Source organism: Hylobates moloch, unplaced genomic scaffold (assembly GCF_009828535.3).
Source record: "Hylobates moloch isolate HMO894 unplaced genomic scaffold, HMol_V3 SCAFFOLD_12, whole genome shotgun sequence".
In the NCBI taxonomy this organism is placed as follows: Eukaryota; Metazoa; Chordata; class Mammalia; order Primates; family Hylobatidae; genus Hylobates; species Hylobates moloch.
In genome coordinates, this window is record NW_026652287.1 from 11,520,893 (window position 1) to 11,542,380 (window position 21,488).

The 21,488-nt window shown below is 43.5% G+C and overlaps 1 protein-coding gene across 3 annotated transcripts in view; it reads left to right on the plus strand.

The window, feature by feature from the left end:
- Positions 1-13,914, plus strand: part of ANAPC5 (anaphase promoting complex subunit 5) — a 45,633-nt gene extending 31,719 nt beyond the window's left edge. For 2 of the 3 annotated variants that reach the window (XM_032168483.2, XM_032168484.2), the window contains exons 12-17: positions 1,639-1,713; positions 2,276-2,397; positions 3,449-3,556; positions 3,633-3,780; positions 12,400-12,562; positions 13,580-13,914. In XM_032168483.2, coding sequence (XP_032024374.1) covers positions 1,639-1,713; positions 2,276-2,397; positions 3,449-3,556; positions 3,633-3,780; positions 12,400-12,562; positions 13,580-13,791 — 828 coding nt within the window. In that variant the 3' untranslated portion in view covers positions 13,792-13,914. Of the gene's footprint in view, positions 1-1,638; positions 1,714-2,275; positions 2,398-3,448; positions 3,557-3,632; positions 3,781-10,490; positions 10,589-12,399; positions 12,563-13,579 lie in introns of those variants that run through there. The other variant, XM_058425102.1, reaches the window with a different exon arrangement.
- The last annotated feature ends 7,574 nt before the right edge of the window (positions 13,915-21,488 follow it).

Below are 21,488 nucleotides of genomic sequence, written 5' to 3' on the forward strand. Positions count from 1 at the left end.
ATAAGTAATTTATAAAAATATATGTAAGCCAGGCGCAGTGGCTCACGCCTGTAATCCCAGCACTTTGGGACACCGAGGTGGGTGGATCATGAGGTCACGAGATTGAGACCAGCCTGACCAACATGGTGAAACCCCGTCTCTACTAAAAATACAAAAATTAGCTGGGCGTGGTGGCATGCACCTGTAATCCCAGCTACTCGGGAGGCTGAGGCAGGAGAATCGCTTGAACCCGGGAGGCAGAGGTTGCAGTGAGCTGAGATCATGCCACTGTACTCCAGCCTGGTGACAGAGTGAGACTCTGTCTCAAAAAAAAAAAAAAAGAGCAACAACAACAACAAAACCCAAAAGTAATTTGTCACCCGGGCACATTGGCTCATGCCTGTAATCCCAGCACTTGAGGAGGTTGAGGTGGGTGGATTGCTTGAGGCCAGGAGTTCGAGACCAGCCTGGCCAACATGGCAAAACCCTGCCTCTATTAAAAATACAAAAATTAGCTGAGCATGGTGGCACGCACCTGTAATTCCAGCTACTCGGGAGGTGGGGGCTAAGGCATCAGAATTGCTAGAACCCAGGAGGAAGAGGTTGCAGTGAGTCAAGATAACACCACTGCACTCCAGCCTGGGTGACAGAGCAAGACTCTTGTTTAAAAAAAAAAAAAAAAAAGGATTTCGTGTAGCCAGGTGTGGTGGCATGCACCTGTATTCCCCGCTATCGGGAGGCTGAGATGAGAGGATTGATTGAGCCTAGGAAGTTGAGGCTGCAGTGAGCTGAGATCAAGCCATTGCTGCACTCTAGCCTGGGAAACAGAGCAAGACCCTGTCTCATTTTCTAGAATGGATATGTCTTATGTGTGTAATTAAAAAAAAAATTTTTTTTTTTTAGACGGTTTTGTTTTTGCCTAAGTGATCAAGGCATTCTGCCTCCTGGGTTTAAGCGATTCTCCTGCCTCAGCCTCCCAAGTAGCTGGGATTACAGGCATGAGCCACCATGCCCAGCTAATTTTGTATTATTAGTAGAGATGGGGTTTCTCCATGTTGGTCAGGCTGGTCTCAAACTCCCAACCTCAGGTGATCCACCCGTCTTGGCCTCCCAAAGTGCTGGGATTACAGGAGTTAGCCACCATGCCTGGCCTTAAAATTTTTTTAAAAATAAAATGTATTAGCTTTAAAAAATGGCCCTTAGAAATTTGAGTCTCTGGCCGGGTGCGGTGGCTCATGCCTGTAATTCCAGCACTTTGGGAGGCTGAGGCGGGCGGATCACGAGGTCAGGAGATCGAGACCATCCTGGCTAACACAGTGAAACCCCGTCTCTACTAAAAATACAAAAAAATGAGCCGGGCATGGTGGCAGGCACCTGTGGTCCCAGCTACTCAGGAGGCTGAGGCAGGAGAATGGTGTGAACCTGGGAGGCGGAGCTTGCAATGAGCCAAGATCGTGACACTGCACTCCAGCAGGGCTACAGAGCGAGACTCTGTCTCAAAAAAAAAAAAAAAAAAAAGAAATTTGAGTCTCTGACCAGTATCTCTCAGGTTGCTGCATCAAGAACAGGAACAGGTGAATCTGTCACCATCTGTGCATGGTACAGCAGGTGTGGCTTCAACACAGGTTATGCTGATCAAATTGTGTCTTTCCACTTTAGGGCTGTTTTGCTGCAGCTTCTGAAGTGTTAAAGCACTTGAAGGAACGATTTCCGCCTAATAGTCAGCATGCCCAGGTAATCTGCCTTTTGCATGGCAATAGATTTATTTCTGATAAGAATAGCTTTGATTATAATATAAAGTGGGACATAATCTCCCCTCAGAAAAATAATATTGAGCTAAAAAGGAACTTGTCAAAGGATGCTTACAAGTATGATATTATTTATATAAAGTTTAAAAACAGGCTCATACTCTGTTGTTTAGAGACAAGGGTATATGTTGTAAAAGTGTAAAAAACATGAATGAGAATGATAAATACCAAACTGAGTGCCTACTTTGAAAAAAGAGAAAGAAGTAGAATTTGCAAAGGACTTCACTGGTATCTAATAGTATATGAAGCAGATAAAGCAAAATGTGAGTTGACAAAGTTGATGGTTGGCACACATGTATCTGCTATTTTATTCTCTGTGCTTCTTCACATACTTGAGATATTTAAAAAAAATTTTAAATCCCCCCAAAAAAGAATGTGTGTGAATTATTGTAAGGATATTTGCTAAGCAATCCAAAATACTTTCATATACCCATTAAGTAAGATGAACATTTGCCATTTTGTACTTAATTGTGTTTTTTTCTTACTAGTTATGGATGCTATGTGATCAGAAAATACAGTTTGACAGAGCAATGAATGATGGCAAATATCATTTGGCTGATTCACTTGTTACAGGAATCACAGCTCTCAATAGCATAGAGGGTGTTTATCGGTAAGAAACCTTGAAAACTCTAACCCCAGAATAAAATAATTGTTAAATGGTTTTGTTTTTGTTCTATATGTGCATTAATTTATTTTAGCTTAGAAAAAAACTTTTTTTCCTATTTATTACTGGGAATAAGAAAATACAGGTAAGCAGCTGGACGTGGTGGCTCACACCTGTAATCCAAGCACTTTGGGAGGCTGAGGCGGGCACATCACTTGAAGTCAGGAGTTTGAGACCAGCCTGGCCAACATGGTGAAACCCTCTCTCTACTAAAAGTACAAAAAATTAGCCGGCGTGGTGGTGGGTGCCTGTAATCCCAGCTACTTGGGAGGCTGAGGGAGGAGAATTGCTTGAACCCATGAGGCGGAGGTTGCAGTGAGCCAAGATCGCACCATTGCCTCCAGCCCAGGCAACAGAGTGAGACTCCATCTCCAAAAAAAAAAAAAAGAAAATACAGATAAGCAAAATGAAGAAAATAAGTATCTCCCAGAGATAATCATTAACATGCTGTTATCTATAATTCCAGAATTTTTCCTGCATGCGTGTGTGTGTGTGTGTATACACAGCATGCTCACATACATGCTCACACACACATTCATACACACATACAATTTATTCTTTCGACAACAAAAAAATTTTTTTTTTTGTGGCATAGTCTCACTCTGTCGCCCAGGCTGGAGTGCAGTGGCACGATCTCAGCTCACTGCAATCTCTGCCTCCTGGGTTCAAGTGATTCTCCTGCCTCAGCCTTCCGAGTAGCTGGGATTACAGGCGCCTGCCACTACGCCCAGCTAATTTTTTGTATTTTTAGTAGAGGCAGGGTTTCACCATGTTGGCCAGGCTTGTCTCGAGCTCCTAACCTTGTGATTCGCCCACCTCGGCCTCTCAAAGTGCTAGGATTACAGGTGTGAGCCACCGTGCTCAGCCTCTTTCAACAAAAATTAAATCAGGCACAGTTTTTTCCCTTGGGAGGTTTATAGCGCAGTTGAATAAATTGAGATTCTTACCCTCAAAGTGACTAGTTAAAACACTTGTGTTCATTTTGATTCTGTTTCAGGAAAGCGGTTGTATTACAAGCTCAGAACCAAATGTCAGAGGCACATAAGCTTTTACAAAAATTGTTGGTTCATTGTCAGAAACTGAAGAACACAGAAATGGTGATCAGGTAAGGGGTCTCTTGTGCATCTCACGGAGATGTGGTGGTGGATCTTCTCATCCTGTGTTTTCCTCTTTACGGTCAGTGTCCTACTGTCCGTGGCAGAGCTGTACTGGCGATCTTCCTCCCCTACCATCGCGCTGCCCATGCTCCTGCAGGCTCTGGCCCTCTCCAAGGAGTACCGGTTACAGTACTTGGCCTCTGAAACAGTGCTGAACTTGGCTTTTGCGCAGGTAAGCCGACTCTGTTTTTATAGCACATATTTGTGCTCAAGAGCTGGTGAGTCTGTGACTACGTTTGAGTATTGAAAGGATAATAATGAGTTTTCATTTGTTCATATTGAAGTCTGGAAAGGTAGTCTTCATGTGCAAGCCCTCCAAGGAAGCCTGTGGAGGTGTGAACCTGGTGACAAACTGACACCTTCCAGTGGCACTGGCTTTCCTGAGCTGTGTATTCAGTAAGGAGGACTCGCCTCTTCAGTGAGAACACCTGCATCATATTAATGATTAGCTGACACAGAGTGATGCTTGATTTAGCAACAAGGGGATGTGAATAAAGAAATGAGGAACACAGATGTTCACTGAAAGCTTTTGGAAATCAAATTGTATTTTATGTTTGTTTTCTTTTTCCCCCAGTAAAGGCCACGAAGGAATTGACTCTTCATTTTCATCTATATTCCCTGGTACCTTATAGGCCCTACACATAGAAGGCTTTCAATAAATATTAATCAATGAATGAGTGAAGGTCAAACTCACTGGAAGAATTTATTAATTAAAGCGGAGGTTGTCCACACTGGCTGTACATTAGAATTATTGTGGAGATTTAAAAAAATATCTTCGTACCTGAGGCCTTGCCTCAGACCTGCGGAGTCAGAATCTCTAGGGGTGGAGCTAAGGGATCTGTTTCTTACCACCTTCCTTAGTGATTCTTTTTTTTTTTTTCTTGAGATAAAATGTACATGGCCAGGCGTGGTGGCTCATGCCTGTAATCCTAGCACTTTGGGAAGCTGAGGTGGGCAGATCACAAAGTCAGGAGTTCGAGACCAGCCTGGCCAGCATGGTGAAACCCCATCGCTATTAAAAATACAAAAATTAGCCAGGCATGATGGTGCATGCCTGTAATCCCAGCCACTCGGGAGGCTGAGGCAGGAGAATCGCTTGACCCTGGGAGGCAGAGGTTGCAGTGAGCCGGGATCGTGCCACCGTACTCCCAGCCTGGGCAACAGAGCGAGACTCCATCTCAAAAAAAAAAAAAAAAGTACATAACACAAGATTTACCACTTTAACCATTTTAAAGTGTACATTTCAGGGGTTTTGAGAATATTGACAACATTGTGCAACCATTACTGCTGTCTAATTTCAGACTATTTTCATTACACAAAAAAGGAAACTGTACCCATTAAGCAGTCCTTCCCCAGTCCTCCCTTCCCCCAGCCTCTGGTAACCTCTCACCGGTTTCTATCTCTATGAGTTTGCCTATTCTGAACAGTTTGCATAATTGGACTCATATAAATGTGGCCTTTTTTGATTGGCTTATTTTACTTAGCTTGATGTTTTCAGGTTTTATCCATGTAGCAATAGGTATCAGTGCTTCATTCTTTTTCATGGCTGAAGAATATTTCACTGTATGGTTAGATCACATTTTGCTTATCCATTCATCAGCTGATGGACATTTGAGTCGTTTCCACCTTTTGGCTATTATGAATAGCGGCTCTTTACATTTCTGTACAGTTTTTGTTTGAATACCTGTTTTCTTTTTTTTTTTTTTTTTTTGAGACGGAGTCTAGCTCTGTCACCCAGGCTGGAGTGCAGTGGTGCAATCTCGGCTCACTGCAAGCTCCGCCTCCCGGGTTCACGCCATTCTCCTGCCTCAGCCTCTCCGAGTAGCTGGGACTACAGGCGCCCGTCACCACGCCCAGCTAATTTTTTGTATTTTTAGTAGAGATGGGGTTTCACTGTGTTAGCCAGGATGGTCTCGATCTCCTGACCTCGTGATCCGCCCGTCTCGGCCTCCCAAAGTGCTGGGATTACAGGCATGAGCCACCGTGCCCAGCCTTGACTACCTGTTTTCATTTGATGCCTGTGAATGGAATTGCTGAGACATGATAATTTTGTGTTTAACTTCTTAAGGAAATGCCACAGTGGCTGCACCATTTTGTTTCCACCTGCAATGTATGAGGATTCCAATTTCTCCACAATCTTGCCAACCCTTGTTATTTTCCATTTTTTATTATTATATCCTTCCTAGTGGGTATGAAGTGGTGTCTCATAGTGATTTTGATATGCATTTCTCTAATGACTAATGATGTTGAGTATCTTTTCATGTGCTTATTGGCCATTTGCATATGTTCTTTGGAGAAACATCTATTCAGATCCTTTACCTGTTTTTTAACTGAGTTGTTTATCTTTTTGATATTCACTTGTAAAAATTGTTTATATATTGTGGATACTAGACCCTTATCAGATATATAATTTACAAATATTTTCTCCTGTTCTGTGTTTGGTCTTTTCACTTTCTTGATAGTATCTTTTGATATACAAAAGTTTAAACTTTTTATGAAGTCCAATTTATTTTTCTTTTGTTGCTTGTGTTTTTGGTATCATATCTAAGATATTGACAAATCTAATGTCATGAAGATTTTCTTCTATGTTTTCTTCTCACAGTATTATAGTTTTAATGCTTATGTTTAAGTCTGAATAATTTTGAGTTAATTTTTGTATATACTATGAGATAGGGCTCCACTCTTATTCTTCTGCATGCAGATATAGGTTATTCTAGCACCATTTGTTGAAGACTCCTCTTTCCCCATTTAGTGGTTTTGGCACCCCTGTTAAAAACCAGTTGATCAAAGAAAAAAAGAAAGCAATTGATCGTAGATATGTAGGTTTATTTTTGGACTCTCAATTCTATGCCCTTGATCTATATGTTACCCTTATGCCAGTACCACATTGTTTTGATTACTATAGCTTTGTAGTAAGTTTTGTAATCAGGAAGTGGGAGTCTTCTTTGTTCTTTTTCAGGATTGTTTTGGCTATTCAGCATCCCTTGCAATTATATGTTGATTTTAGAATTAGCTATTTCATTTCTGCAAAAACGGTAGTTGTAATTTTGATTTTTTTTTTTTTTGAGACGGAGTCTCGCTCTCTCACCCAGGCTGGAGTGCAGTGGTGTGATCTTGGCTCGCTGCAAGCTCCTCCTCCCAGGTTCACACCATTCTCCTGCCTCAGCCTCTCCGCGTAGCTGGGACTACAGGCGCCCGCCACCACGCCCGGCTAATTTTTTTGTACTTTTAGTAGAGACGGGGTTTCACCGTGGTCTCGATCTCCTGACCTCGTGATCCGCCCGCCTCGGCCTCCCAAAGTGCTGGGATTACAAGCGTGAGCCACTGTGCCCGGCGGTAGTTGTAATTTTGATAGGGCTTGTATTTGAATCTGTAGGTCAGTTTGGAGAACATTGCCATCTTAATGCTATTCTCTTCCAACCCATGAACACAGGATGTCTTTCCTTTTATTTGGATCTTTAACTTACTTCAACAATGTTTTGTAGCTTTCTGTATATAAGTCTTTCACTTCCTTGGTTAAATTTATTTCTAAGTATTTTATTCTTTTTGATGGTAATTTAAATGAAATTTTTTTAAACATTTGTTTTTGGATTGCTCATTGCTAGCTTATATTGATCTTATATCCTGTAACTTTGCCAAACTTATTACCTGTAACACGTTTTGGGGTTTTTTTATGGTTTTGTATGTATAAGATCATGTCATCTGCAAATAGAGACAGTTTTGCCTCGTCCATTCCCACTTAGATGCCCTGCATTTCTTTTTCTTGCTTAAATGCTTTGAGTAAAACTTCCAATACATGATGAATAAATGTGGCAAAAATGTGTGTCTTGGCTCGGTATCTCACACCTGTAATCCCAGCACTTTTTGAGGCCGAGGCAGATTAGTTAAGGCCAGGAGTTCGAGACCAGCCTGGACAACATGGTGAAACCCCGTCTCTACTAAAAATAGAAAAATTAGCTGAGGGTAGTGGTGGTTCATACCTGTAATCCCAGCTACTAGGTAGGCTGAGGACTGAGAATCACTTGAACCCAGGAGGTGGAGGTTGCAGTGAACCGAGATCATGCCACTGCACTACCGGTTGGGCAACAGCGAGACTCCCTCTCAAAAAAAAAAAAAAAAAGTGTATGTCCTTATTTTGTTCCTGTAGGGGGAAAGCTTTCAGTCTTTCATCATCAAATATCATGCTAACTGTGGGTTTTTTATAGAGGTTGAGGAAGTTCCCTCTGTTCCTAGTTTATTTAGTGTTTTTTTCATGAAAAGTTATTGGATTTTGTCAAATATTTTTTCTGCATTGATTGATTTGATCATATGGGTTTTTGTTTGTTTGTTTTTGAGACAAGGTGTCACTGTTGCCCAGGCTGGAGTACAGTGGTGCAGTCTTGGCTCACTGCAACTTCTGTCTCCCAGATTCAAGCAGTTCTTGTGCCTCAGCCTCCCAAGTAGCTGGGATCACAGGTGTGCACCACCACACCCGGCTAATTTTTGTATTTTAGTAGAGACAGGATTTTGCCATGTTGGCCAGGCTGGTCTCGAACTCCTGGCCTCGTGATCCACCCACCTCTGCCTCGCAAGGTATTGGGATTACAGGCGTGAGCCACTGCACCCAGCCCCGATTTTTTCTTTCATTTTATTTATATATTTGTGTATTGAACTACCTTGCATTCCTGGAATAAATTTCACATGGTCATAGTGTACGTGCCTTTTAACGTGCTGTTGGATTTGGTTTGCAAGTATTTTGTTGAGAATTTTTGCATCTGTATTCATAAAGGATGTTGATCTGTAGTTTTCTTGTGATATCTTTCTTTGGCTTTAGTATTAGGGTAATAGTGGCCCCACAAAATGAGTTAGAAAGTATTCTCTCCTCTCCTTTTTTGGGAAGAATTTGAGAAGGATTGGTGTTAATTCTTTAAAAGTTTGGTAAAATTCACCAGTGAAGCAGTCTGGCCCTGGGCTTTTCTTTGTTGGAAGTTTTTTTGGTTACTAATTCAGTCTCTTTAGTTGTTACAGGTCTATTCAGATTTCCTGTTTCTTGAGTCAATTTTAGTAGTTTGGTCTTTCTAGGAATTTGTTCACTTTACGTATTCTTGTATAATCCATTTTACTTTTGTAAGGTTGTTGGTAAAGTCCCCACTGTCATCCCTGACTTCAGTCATTTGAGTCTTCTCTCTTTTTTTTCTTGGTCAGTCTAACAGTTTATCAATTTTATTGATCTCTTCAAAGAACCAACTTTTGGTTTTATTGATTCTCTGTGTTATTCTCTTAGTCTCCATTTTGTTTATCTCCACTTTAATCCTTATTTTTTCCTTGGTTCTATTAGTTAGCTTTAGGTCTAGTTTGCTTTTCATTTTCTAGTTTCTTTCTTTTTTTTTTTTTTTTTGAGATGGAGTTTAGCTCTTGTCACCGAGACTGGAGTGCAATGGTGCAATCTTAGCTCTCTGCAACCTCCACCTCCCAGGTTCAAGCAATTCTACCTCAGCCTCCCTTGTAGCTGGGATTGCAGGCGCATGCTACCATGCCTGGCTGATTTTTGTAATTTTAATAGAGATGGGGTTTCGCCATGTTGGCCAGGCTGGCCTCGAACTCCTGACCTCAGGTGATTCACCCGCCTCAGCCTCCCAAAGTGCTAGGATTACAGGCGTGAACCACCACGCCCAGCCTCTTTTTCTAGTTTCTTAAGGTGGAAGATTTGCTTATTGATTTGAGATCTTCCTTCTTTTGTAATGTAGGCCTTTATAGTTATAAATTTCCTTGAGAACTATATTTCATAAATTTGTACTTTATCCCACAAATTTCATAAATGAGAGTCTGTGTATTTTTTTTTTTTTTTTTTTGAGACAGAGGCTTGCTCTGTCACCCACGTTGGAGTGCAGTGGCACAATCTTGGCTCGCTGCAACCTCCGCCTCCTGAGTTCAAGCAGTTCTCCTACCTCAGCCTCCCAAGTAGCTGGGATTACAGACGCACACCACCACACTAGGGTAATTTTTTTTTGAGACGGAGTCTCGCTCTGTCACCTAGGCTGGAGTGCGGTGGCGCGATCTCAGCTCACTGCATCCTCTGCCTCCTGGGCTCAAGCGATTCTTCTGCCTCAGCCTCCTGAGTAGCTGGAACTACAGGCATGTGCCACCACACCGGGCTAATTTTTTTTTTTTTTTTGTATTTTTAGTAGAGATGGGGTTTCATCGTGTTAGGATGGTCTCAATCTCCTGACCTCGTGATCTGCCTGCCTCGGCCTCCCAAAGTGCTGGGATTACAGGTGTGAGCCGCTCTGGCTGGCTACCCGGGTAATATTTGTATTTTTAGTAGAGATGGGCTTTCATCCTGTTGGCCAGGCTGGTCTCGAACTCCTGCCCTCAGGTGATCCACCCGCCTTGGCCTCCCAGAGTGCTAGGATTACAGGCATGAGCCACCGCGCCCAGCCAGTCTGTGGTATTTTTATACACCTCATTGCATTTCTAATTTCTCTTGTGATTTATTCTTTGACACATTGGTTATTTAAGAGTATGTTAATTTCCACATATTTGTGAATTTTCTAGTTTCCTTCTGTTACTGATTTTTGATTTCATGTGATCAGAGGAGATTCTTTGTATGATTTCATTCTTCTTAAAATTATTGAGTGTTATTTTGTGGCCCAACACAGTCTGTCCTGGAAAATGTTCCATATGCACTTGAGAATAATTTGTATTCTGATGTATCATTGGGTGGCATGCTTTATATATATATGTTAGGGCCAGTTCATTTGTAGTGTCATTCAAGTCTTCTCTTTCCTTGCTGATCTTCTAATTTTGCTATCCGTGATTGAAAGGTGGGATATTGAGCTCCCCAACTATTATTGTGGTTTTTGTTTTATTTTGTTTGAGACTGAGTCTCACTCTGTTGCCCAGGCTAGAATACCATGGCACAATCATGGCTCACTGCACCCTCAACTGCCCGAGCTCAAGTGATCCTCCCACCTCACTCTTCTGAGCATCTGGGATTACAGGTGTGCCTTACCATAACCAGCTGATTTTTTGTATTTTGCCATGTTACCCAGGCCGGTCTCAAACTCCTGGTCTCAAGAGATCCACCTGCCTCAGCTTCCCAAAGTGCAGGGATTACAGGCGTGAGATACTGTGCCTGGCCTATTATTGTTGAATTGTCTATTTCTCCCTTCAATTCTGTCAGTTTTTGCTTCATATGCTTTGGAGCACTGTTGTTTGGTTTGTTTATAATTGTTGTATCTTGATGAATCGACTGTTTCATGAGTATATAATGTCCTCCTTTTTCCTTGTCTCTTGTAACGGTTTTTAACTTAAACTCTATATTGTATGATACTCATATAGGCACTCCAGCTTTCTTTTGGTTATTGTTTGCATGGAGTATTTTTCTATCCTTTTACTTTCAGCTTATTTGTGTCTTTATTTTATTTTTTTAGAGACAGAGTCTCACTCAGTCGTCCAGGCTGGAGTGCAGTGCTGCAATCATAGCTCACTGTAACCTTGAACTCCTGGGCTGATGGGATCCTCCCACCTCAGTCTCCCAAGTAGCTCGGACTACAGGAGAGCACCATCATGCCTGACTAATTTTTAAAATACGATTTGTGTCTTTTAATCTAAAGTGAGTCTCTTATAGACAGCATACAGTGGACACTTTTTTAAAAAGTTTATTCTGACAATTTCTGCCTTTTAATTAGAGAGTTTAACTCACTTACATTTAATGTCATTACTTCTAATTTGATTTTTTTTTTTTTTGAGATGGAGTCTGTCTCTGTCACCCAGGCTGGAGTGCAGTGGTGTGATCTCTGCTCACTGCATCCATTACCTCCTGTCTCAGCCATCCAGGTAGCTGAGATTACAGGTGCATGCCACTATGCCTGGCTAATTTTCATATTTTTAGTAAAGACAGGGTTTCACCACGTTGGCCAGGCTGGTCTCGAACCCCTGATCTCAAGTGATCTGCCCGCCTGCACCTCCCAAAGTGCTGGGATTACAGACATGAGCCACTGCGCCTGCCTTGTTTTCTATATGTCATATCTTTTTTGTCCCTCAGTTCCTCCATTACTGCTTTCTTGTGTGTTAAGTAGATGTTTTCTAGTTTTATTTTATTTTGAGACAAGGTCTTGCTCTGTTGCCCAGGCTGGAGTGCAGTGGCACGATTGTGGCTCACTGCAACCTTGACCTCCTGGGCTCAAGTGATTCTCCTGTCTCAGCCTCCTGAGTAACTGGGACTACAGGCACGTGCAACCATGCCCAGCTAATTGTTTTAAATTTGTTTTTTGAGACAGGGTCTTGCTGTGTTGCCCAGGCTGGTCTTGAACTCATGGCCTCAAGTGATCTTCCTGCCTCATGCTCCCAAAGTGTTGGGATTATAGGCATGAGCCACTGTGCCCAGCTCTAGTGTACCATTTTAATTCTCTCTCTGTCTCTCTCTTTTTTTTTAACATACTAACACCAACCGGAATCTCTTGTTTCTTTTGCTCTATTCTTTTGAGTTATTTTCTGAATTGTTACCTTTCTCCCACCTAGTTCAATCCCTCAGAATCACCAAGCTAAAGGATATTAATGCTGGATCTTTTTGTAAAGACAGGAACCTTTCCATAGTGTGAATAACCACCCCCTGCTATATTTGTCATAGTCTGAAATCAGATTGTCACATGTGTTTTCTAGGAATGTGGTTCCTGTTTTAATGTAGTACATGTCAGGTAGAAGGTAAGCCAGAGATAGCCATTCAGGAGAGAACTGCCAGAAACGAAACCCTTCCTGGTGAAGGGCAGTGGGTTTGGGTATGTACAATGCCATGATGTTTCTTTTTCAGCTCATTCTTGGAATCCCAGAACAGGCCTTAAGTCTTCTCCACATGGCCATCGAGCCCATCTTGGCTGATGGGGCTATCCTGGACAAAGGTCGTGCCATGTTCTTAGTGGCCAAGTGCCAGGTGGCTTCAGCAGCCTCCTATGATCAGCCGAAGAAAGCAGAAGGTAGGAAGCTGTACGAAGACTGTTAGGCAATGCTATTCCAGAAAGCACTGAAAGTTTAGGACCCAGAAGAAGAAAAGACATTAAATTTGGGACAGCATTTAAGTTCTGAGTGTTCACAAATATATATTAAAATTTCATGCAGCATTTAAAGTGCTTTCACATGCATGATTGGCAGAAAGATTGAGGACAAGTGAATGGTTATTTTAACCTTATAGAGCCAAGTACCAGGCTAGAAGTCGGCAGTTAAAGACCTTTTTTTTTTTTTTTTTTTTAGATAAAGTGTCACTCTGTAGGTCAGGCTGGAGTGCGGTGGCGCGATCTCGGCTTACTGCAACCTCCTCCTTCCGGGTTCAAGCAATTCTCCTGCCTCAGCCTCCTGAATATATACAGGCGCGCACCACCATGACTGGCTAATTTTTGTATTTTTAGTAGGGCTTTCTCCATGTTGGTCAGGCTGATCTTGAACTCCTGACCTTGTGATCTGCCCACCTCAGCCTCCCAAAGTGCTGGGATTATAGGTGTGAGCCACTGCGCCCGGCCTTTTTTTTTTTTTTTTTTTTGAGATAGCGTCTCACTCTGTCGCCCAGGCTGGAGTGCAGTGGCATAATCTCGGCTCACCGCAACCTCTGCCTCCCGGGTTCAAGTGACTCTCCTGCCTCAGCCTCCCAAGTAGCTGGGATTACAGGTGCCCACCACCACACCTGGCTAATTTTTGTATTTTTAGTAGAGATGAGGTTTCACCATGTTGGCCAGGCTGGTGTCGAACTCCTGACCTCAGGTGATCCACCCGCCTCGGCCTCCCAAAGTGCTGGGATTACAGGCATGAGCCACTGCACCCAGTCTTAAAGACCTTTTTGAAAACCTCACCCTAGTGGTTTGTTTTTTCTCTCTCAAAGAATGGAGAATATAAAAGAATCTTCTGGTACTTGTTGAACAAATAAAACTAAATACCAAGTTTTGAAAACTATATGTGAAGTGTTGAGTTAAATGTGTGTGTTATTTTCCCCTTTCCATCAGCTCTGGAGGCCGCCATTGAGAACCTCAATGAAGCCAAGAACTATTTTGCAAAGGTTGACTGCAAAGAGCGAATCAGGGACGTCGTTTACTTCCAGGCCAGACTCTACCATACCCTGGGGAAGACCCAGGAGAGGAACCGGTGTGCGATGCTCTTCCGGCAGCTGCATCAGGAGCTGCCCTCTCACGGGGTACCCTTGATAAACCATCTCTAGAGAGGACATCCCTGCTGGGCTGCTGTGCAGAGTATAAGATTTTGGACTTGTTCATGTCCCCTCTCTCCCTATAAATGATGTATTTGTGACACCCTATCTTGTCAATAAACAGCATTCTGATTAGTTTGTCTTATTTTGTTGCTAGTAACTACGTATTTGTTTTATTCCCCTTTTCTTCCCTTTTGGTAGCAAAGGACACCAACTTTTTGTTAATAAGTGGGTATTTTCCTAACAAGTTAGTGCAGGCATCTCAGATTATGTTCTCTCTGGGCAAAATTGCCAATATCTTGATTAGAAATTGTATACACTCCATCATTATGTAAATTCATTTAGCTCCTATTCTCAGACAAGAGCTCTTCCTGGAATTGGTGGATCTCTCCAGGGTGGCCAGTGCAGGTCGGGATGAGGCTTGGACTTTCTTCTGAGGCCTCCCTGCCTTGTTGGACTGAACCAGCGCTTGTGGTTCCCGTGGCTGCTCACGAGTACTTGTTGGCCCCCGGCTGGAGATTAAGAAGGAAAAGATTTTTTCATGGTTTTTGGACCAATGACCAGGAGCATTTTTCAGTCCCTTTCTAGGTGTTGGCTTTCTTACATATTCTGCATGGGCACGTTTTTTTTTTTTGTTTTTTGTTTTTTTCTATATTTAACTCTATAAATGAGGGATGATGATAAATTAAGTCCAGGAATTCATCATGAGTAAGGTGATTATAAATTAAGGGGGCCAGCCGCGGTGGCTCACGCCTGTAATCCCAGCAGTTTGGGAGGCCGAGGCGGGCAGATCACGAGGTCAGGAGATGGAGACCAGCCTGGCCAACATGGTGAAACCCTGTCTCTACTAAAAAAAAAAATACAAAAATTAGCTGGGCACAGTGGTGCACCGCCTGTAATCCCAGCTACTCGGGAGGCTGGGGCAGGAGCATCGCTTGAACCTGGGAGGTGGAAGTTGCAGTGAGCCGAGATCGCGCCACTGCACTCCAGCCTGGCGACAGAGCAAGACTGTCTCAAAAAAAAAAAAAAAAAAGGGTCCAAAGCTCAGAGGTGTGAGATGCTATCACCAAATATACAATGTATTATAGTTTACATTTCTTAACCCTGCAAGTAAGCAGGAGCCAGTTAATTGCTTTTTCTATTCATGAATTTCTTATCCTTGAGTGTTCACAGTAAAATGCCATTGTTTCAAGTCCAAAGCAGCAGCTATATCCAAATAGTTGTTTTTTTTTTTTTTTTTTTTTTTTGTTTTTTTTTTTTTAGATGGAGCCTTGCTCTGTTGCCCAGGCTGGAGTGCAGTGGTGTGATCTTCACTCACTGCAACATCCACCTGGGTCAAGGGAGTCTCCTGCCTCAGCCTCCCGAGTAGCTGAGACTACAGGCATGCACCACCACGCCTGGCTAATTTTTGTATTTTTAGTAGAGATGGGGTTTCACCATGTTGACCAAGTTGGTCTCAAACTCCTGACCTCAGGTGATTCACCTGCCTCGGCCTCCCAAAGTGCTGGAATTACAGGCCTGAGCCACCGTGCCCGTCCCAAATAGTCTTAATAAAGCAACAGGGAACCAACTAAATTTTGCAGCTCCTGTTATTGGTTCTTTCTCTGTTAAATTTCCCATCAGAAAAACTTTCTGTAATTTCTCTTCAGGGCTCTTTGAAGCAGTGTAAAACAGTTGTATCCATTACGGTACATTTGCTGGCCAAAGACAGCTGCTCTGGAAACAAGAGACTTGGCGGAGAGATAGAGACTAATTGGTATGTTGGTTGAAAATCTTTCCTTAAATTCATTTGAAAGGTTATATATAGAGATGGTAAACATTGAGTAATATTAAAGGCTATGTAGTAAAAAGTAATTCTTCCGCCTGTAATCCCAGCGCTTTGGGAGGCCAAGACGGGTGGATCACCTGAGGTTAGGAGTTTGAGACCAGCCTGTCTAACGTGGTGAAACCCGTCTCTACTAAAAATAAAAAAATTAGCTGGGTGTGGTGGCGGGCGCCTGTAGTCCCAACTACTCAGGAGGCTGAGGCAGGAGAATCACTTGAACCTAGGATGCAGAGTTTGCAGTAAGCCGAGATCACGCCATTGCACTCCAGCCTGGGTGACAAGAGCTTAACTCCATCTCAAGAAAAAGAAAAAAAGTACTACTTCCTCTTAGGAGATAACTATTATCAGTTCCTTTTTTATTCTTTCAAGTATATTTTTTCATCTGATGTCATTTTTGATTAATGTATTTAAAGTAAGAGCCTTTCAATTTAAGAAGTGGCCTTAGCTACTCTGCCTCAGCAGAAGGTTGAAGAAATGGGGTCAGGTGACCCCACAGATACCAACATAAAAGCTTGATGTCATCACGCCTGACCAGGACCAGCTATGCAACTCATGGAATCCAGTGCAAACTAAAAATGTGAGGCCTCTATTAAAAAGTAAAAATATCAAAGGCCGAGTGTGTGTCACACCTGTAATCCCAGCACTTTGGGAGGCTGAGGTGGGCAGATCTCCTGAGGTCAGGGTTTCAAGACCAGCCTTTGCAACATGGTGAAACCCCATCTCTACTAAAAACACAAAAATTAGCTGGGCATGGTGGTGGGTGCCTGTAATCGCAGCTACTTGGGAGGCTGAGGCAGGAGAATCGCTTGAACCCAGGAGGCGGAGGTTGCAGTGAGCTGAGATTGCACCACTGCACTCCAGCCTGGGGCGACAGAGTGAGATCCTGTCTCAAAAAAAATAAATACAGGCTGGGCGCGGTGGCTCATGCCTGTAATCCCAGCACTTTGGGAGGCTGAGGTGGGTGGATCACGAGGTCAGAAGTTCGAGACCAGCCTGACCAACATGGTGAAACCCCGTCTCTAATAAAAATGCAAAAATTATCTGGGCATGGAGGTACGCACCTGTAATCCCAACTACGCGGGAGGCTGGGGCAGGAGAATCGCTTGAACCCAGGAGGTGGAGGTTGCAGTGAGCGAGACTGCACCACTGCACTCCAGCCTGGGCGACAGGGCAAGACTCCGTCTCAAAAAAAATAAAAAAATAAAAAATACATAAAATAATTTCAAAACGGCAACGGCAGAGCCTTAAACAAATATAGGGCCCTTCTGAGCCCACAGCCCTGCACAGTTTGCACACCTGAAAAGTCAGCCTGCCCAGAGCGGCTCTCAGCTGATGGCAACTTCACCCTAGCAGGGAGACAGGGCCTAAATCCAAAGCTAATAGAAGGGGTCTGGGGTCTCCTGCTATCTGTGACTTAGATTTATTGACTGAGGGGCTTGTCTCCTCCCTGATGGAAGAGTGGGTTGAATGAAAAGTAGAGACATTTGTGATCCCAAAACTCAGAACTGTCGGGGTGACAGCTAACTGGCTTTTCTCCTGATAGAGCATTTGGTGGGGGGGAAAAAAAGGAATCAATAATTTCATAATGATGTGATGATCAGTGGTTTAAGGGTATAAGAATTGATCATCTGGTTAAATGGGGAAAGGGTTAAATGAGGAGGGAATTGAAACTTTTTCTTTTTTTTCTTTTTCTTGACATGGAGTCTCACTCTATTGCCCAGGCTGGAGTGCAATGGCACAATCTTGGCTTACTTCAACCTCTGCCTCCCAGGTTTAAGCGATTCTCCTGCCTTGGCCTCCCTAGTAGCTGGGACTACAGGCACCCGCCACCATGCCTGGCTAATTTTTGTATTTTTAGTAGAGATAGGGTTTCACCATATTGGCCAGGCTGGTCTTGAACTCCTGACCTCATGATCTACCCGCCTCAGCCTCCCAAAGTGCTGGGATTACAGGCATAAGCCACCGCACCTGGCCGGAATTGAAGCTTTTTAAGCAGCAGCATTCAGGTCTATACCAGAGATCTTCAGGATATATCCTCTAAGGGAGAGAAGGAAAAAGGTGTTCTGACTTGGTGGCACGGTGGGAACTCTACCCAGCAGCCGAGTGCCCTGTTTTAAGTTGTTAGCTATATTAACACATTTAATCTTCACAGTAATTCCAAGAGTTAGCAATAGCATGAATTCCATTGAACAGGATAGGATGGAGGCATCAGGGGGTTAAGTCACTTGCTCAAGGCCACACAGCTGATAGGTTCCAGAGCTGGGCCTACCCTTAGAATTTTGAAAAGTACTGTCCTGTTTTTGTGAACATTGTTTTTCAGTTTGTTGAACACATAAACAATAATATTAGTTGTTATTTATGTAGTACCCAATATGGGCCAGACACTGCTACATACTTTCACACATACCATCTCTAATGCTTGTGAGCTAAACATCACCCCTTTTTTACAGGCAGGAAAGCGGGCCCTGGAGGTTGAGCCTGACCCAGCCCCTACCTTGGTAAGGACCAGAATCAGGATTCAGCCCCAGGTGTGACGGGTTCCACAGCCCAGGCTCTTTCTCTCATCACCAGGCTGCCTTCGTATTCACCTCCATACTCTGAATATTTCTACTTGTTCAAAGTGTTTTAAATTTGGTCCTAATATTTTTGGGTGGTTACACTGGCTTTTTTTTTTTTCCTGTTTCTTTTTCTTTTTTTTGAGACTGAGTTTTGCTTTTGTTGCCCAGGCTGGAGTGCCATGGCGTGATCTTGGTTCACTGCATCCTCCGCCTCCCAGGTTCAAGTGATTCTCCTGCCTCAGCCTAGGATTACAGGCATGTGCCACCACGCCTGGCTAATTTTGTATTTTTAGTAGAGACGGGGTTTTTCCATGTTGGTCAGGCTGGTCTAGAACTCCTGACCTCAGGTGATCCGCCCGTGTTGGCCTCCCAAAGTGCTGGGATTACAGGTGTGAGCCACCATGCCCGGCCATTTTTTTTTTCCTTGAAGATGTATGCTGAGACAAATAAAGCTTCCTCACCTGTGCCCCTATCACTTCTTCTATGATGTTGTTTATGTTTGGGACTAGTAATCTCACTGCCTGTTGAAGGGAAACGTCTCAAGATCTTCTTCTTCTTTCTGACAGCATTTTTCTTTTCGTTTTAGAGATAGTTTCGCTATGTTGCCCAGGCTGGCCTTGAAATCTGAGGCTCAAGTGATCCTCTCACCTCAGCCTCCCAAGTAGCTGGGACTGCATGCCCGTGCCTCTGAGCCTGACTTGACAGCATTTTTCTCCTTTTCTTTTTCTTTTCTTTTTTTCTGAGACGGAGTCTCGCTCTGTGGCCCAGGCTGGAGTGCAGTGGCGCGATCTCAGCTCACTGCAACCTCCTCCTCCCGGGTCCAAGCGATTCTCGTGCCTCGGCTTCCTGAGTAGCTGGGATAACAGGCACGCACTAACATACCTGGCTAATTTTTGAATTTTTTAGCAGAGACAGGGTTTCACCATGTTGGCCAGGCTGGTCTCGGACTCCTGACCTCAAGTGATCCCCTGCCTTGGCCTCCCAAAGTGCTGAGGTTACAGGCATGAGCCACTGTGCCCAGCTCCACAGCATTTTTCTTTCTTTTTTTTGAGACAGGATCTGGCTCTGTCCCTCAGGCTAGAATGCAGTGGCGCGATCTCGGCTCATTGCAACCTACGCCTCCTGGGTTCAAGTGATTCTCCTGACTCAGCCTCCTAAGTAGCTGGGATTACAGGTGCCCACCACCACGCCTAGCTAGTGACAATGTTTTTCTACTGTCCTGGTGAATGGGAAAAAAAAGTTCAACAAGTGCTGTAAATCAAAGAAAATGACCGAGGCAAATCTCAGTCATTTTAGGAGGCTTACTTGCCAAAGTTAAGGAACTGCCTGGGAGATAGGTGTATGCCTTTCTCCGAAAATGATTTTGAGGGCTTCAGTATTTAAAGGGGAAAGGGCAGGATATTGAGAAATACACAATTTTCATGTGAGAGTGGGTAGGGGAAAAATAGTCATTCATCCCTTTGCCTGGCTTGGTGAATCTGAATTTTTATATAAGATAACACAGAAGATAGGGCCGAGGAAGCAATCAGATATGCATTTGTCTCAGGTGAGTAGAGGGATGACTTTGAGTTCTGTCCTATGTCCCCCGCACCTGTGAAGATAAGCTATCCATTTGCATTGCCTTGGAGAACTTCAACAGAACTGCTTTAGAGTAAAGATCTTGGGGACCACCAGGAATTTCCTTGTGGGCAAAATGTGAGGGAGGTGTGTCGCTTTTCATCTTTGTAGCCACCTTATTTAGGAACCAAAATGGGAGGCAGGTTTGCATGACCCAATTCCCAGCTTGACTTTTCCCTTTGGCTTAGTGAGTTTGGGGTCCCCAGATTTCTCTTCCTTTCCCAGTACATTGGTGTGATGAATCCTGCTGTCTGCATCTGGAGGTTCAAGGTTTGGGAGGTGGAACATTCCAGTGAGCAACATGAGTGGCACACGGTTCAGAAAGGAAGGATGAAACCCCCGCAGGAAATTACAGTGCTGTCCTGGGGGGTGAGGTAATTTTACACTCTTGCTTCCAGCCCCTCCCCTGTACTCTTCAAGTTTTCTGTAAAAATATGATTCAGATGCTTTGTTTACTTATTTTCTTGGCAATCTGTTGTCAGGACAACAAGATCTGTTTGCCTAGAATAGAATTTTCTGGTGTTCTTGGAGGAGAAAAATCCAAAAAACAAAGCAAATTCTTATTTTCATATTTCTAAGAAGAAAATGGTTTCCTTAAGTGGGATGTTTTTTTTTTTTTGAGACGGAGTTTAGCTCTTGTCGCCCAGGCTGGAGTGCAATGACGTGATCTCGGCTCACTGCAACCCCTGCCTCCTAGGTTCAAGCGATTCTCCTGCCTCAGCCTCCCAAGTAGCTGGGATTACAGGCATGCGCCACCATGCCTGGCTAATTTTGTATTTTTAGGAGAGACAGGGTTTCTCCATGTTGGTCAGGCTGGTCTCAAACTCCTGACCTCAGGTGATCCACCCACCTCAGTCTCCCAAAGTGCTGGGATTACAGGTGTGAGCCACTGCGCCTGGCAGTGGGATGATTCTTAGAAGAATTGCAACTGTGAGACCAGGCAACCAGGCAACAAGAGCAAAACTCCGTCTCAAAAAAAAAAAAAAAAAAAAAGAATTGCAACTGTGATGTTTCTGTCTTGTTCTAATTCACTTTCATAAGGAAGGCACATACATTGATGGGAGTTTTAGCTCTGTGCTAATTTTAATTAGTTAGCATCATTGAAGACTTATGTACCAAGCACAGAGCTAGTATCTTTACATATATACATCGTTAGATTTAAACCTCATGGGAAACCTGTGAGCTAGTTACTATTATTATCCCCATTTGACAGCTGACGAAACCAAATTGGGAGAGATCAAATCATTTGCCCAAGGCCACAGAGCTGGTAACTAGTGAAACTGGGATGTGAACAAAATCTATCTGACTTCAAGGTCATTGCTGTCACCCACAATGCGGAGAGTATACAAAGGTTTCAGATGTGGTACCTGCCTAGACGCCAGGAAGATATAGGTCTACTGGCAAGTCAAAACACAAGAGTGAAAAATGAAGGAATAAAGAAGGAAGGGAGGTGGCTGAGCATCAGATAAATGGTACAGTCCTTGCTTTAAGACATCAGAGAGAGGAGAGGGCAGGGAGGGCTTGGCGCACAGCATTTCAGGAAACTATCAGGAGAAGCAACTCTTGAGCTAGGGTTTGGATTTGTAGGGGCACTTCCCAACCTTTCTTACTTAATTGGCTTTTAAGTTTACACAGCTGTGTGTATGTCTAAGTTTCTGCCTGTGTGAGCTACAGTGTTCTAATAAAACCTAGGCAATTTAGTAACATGA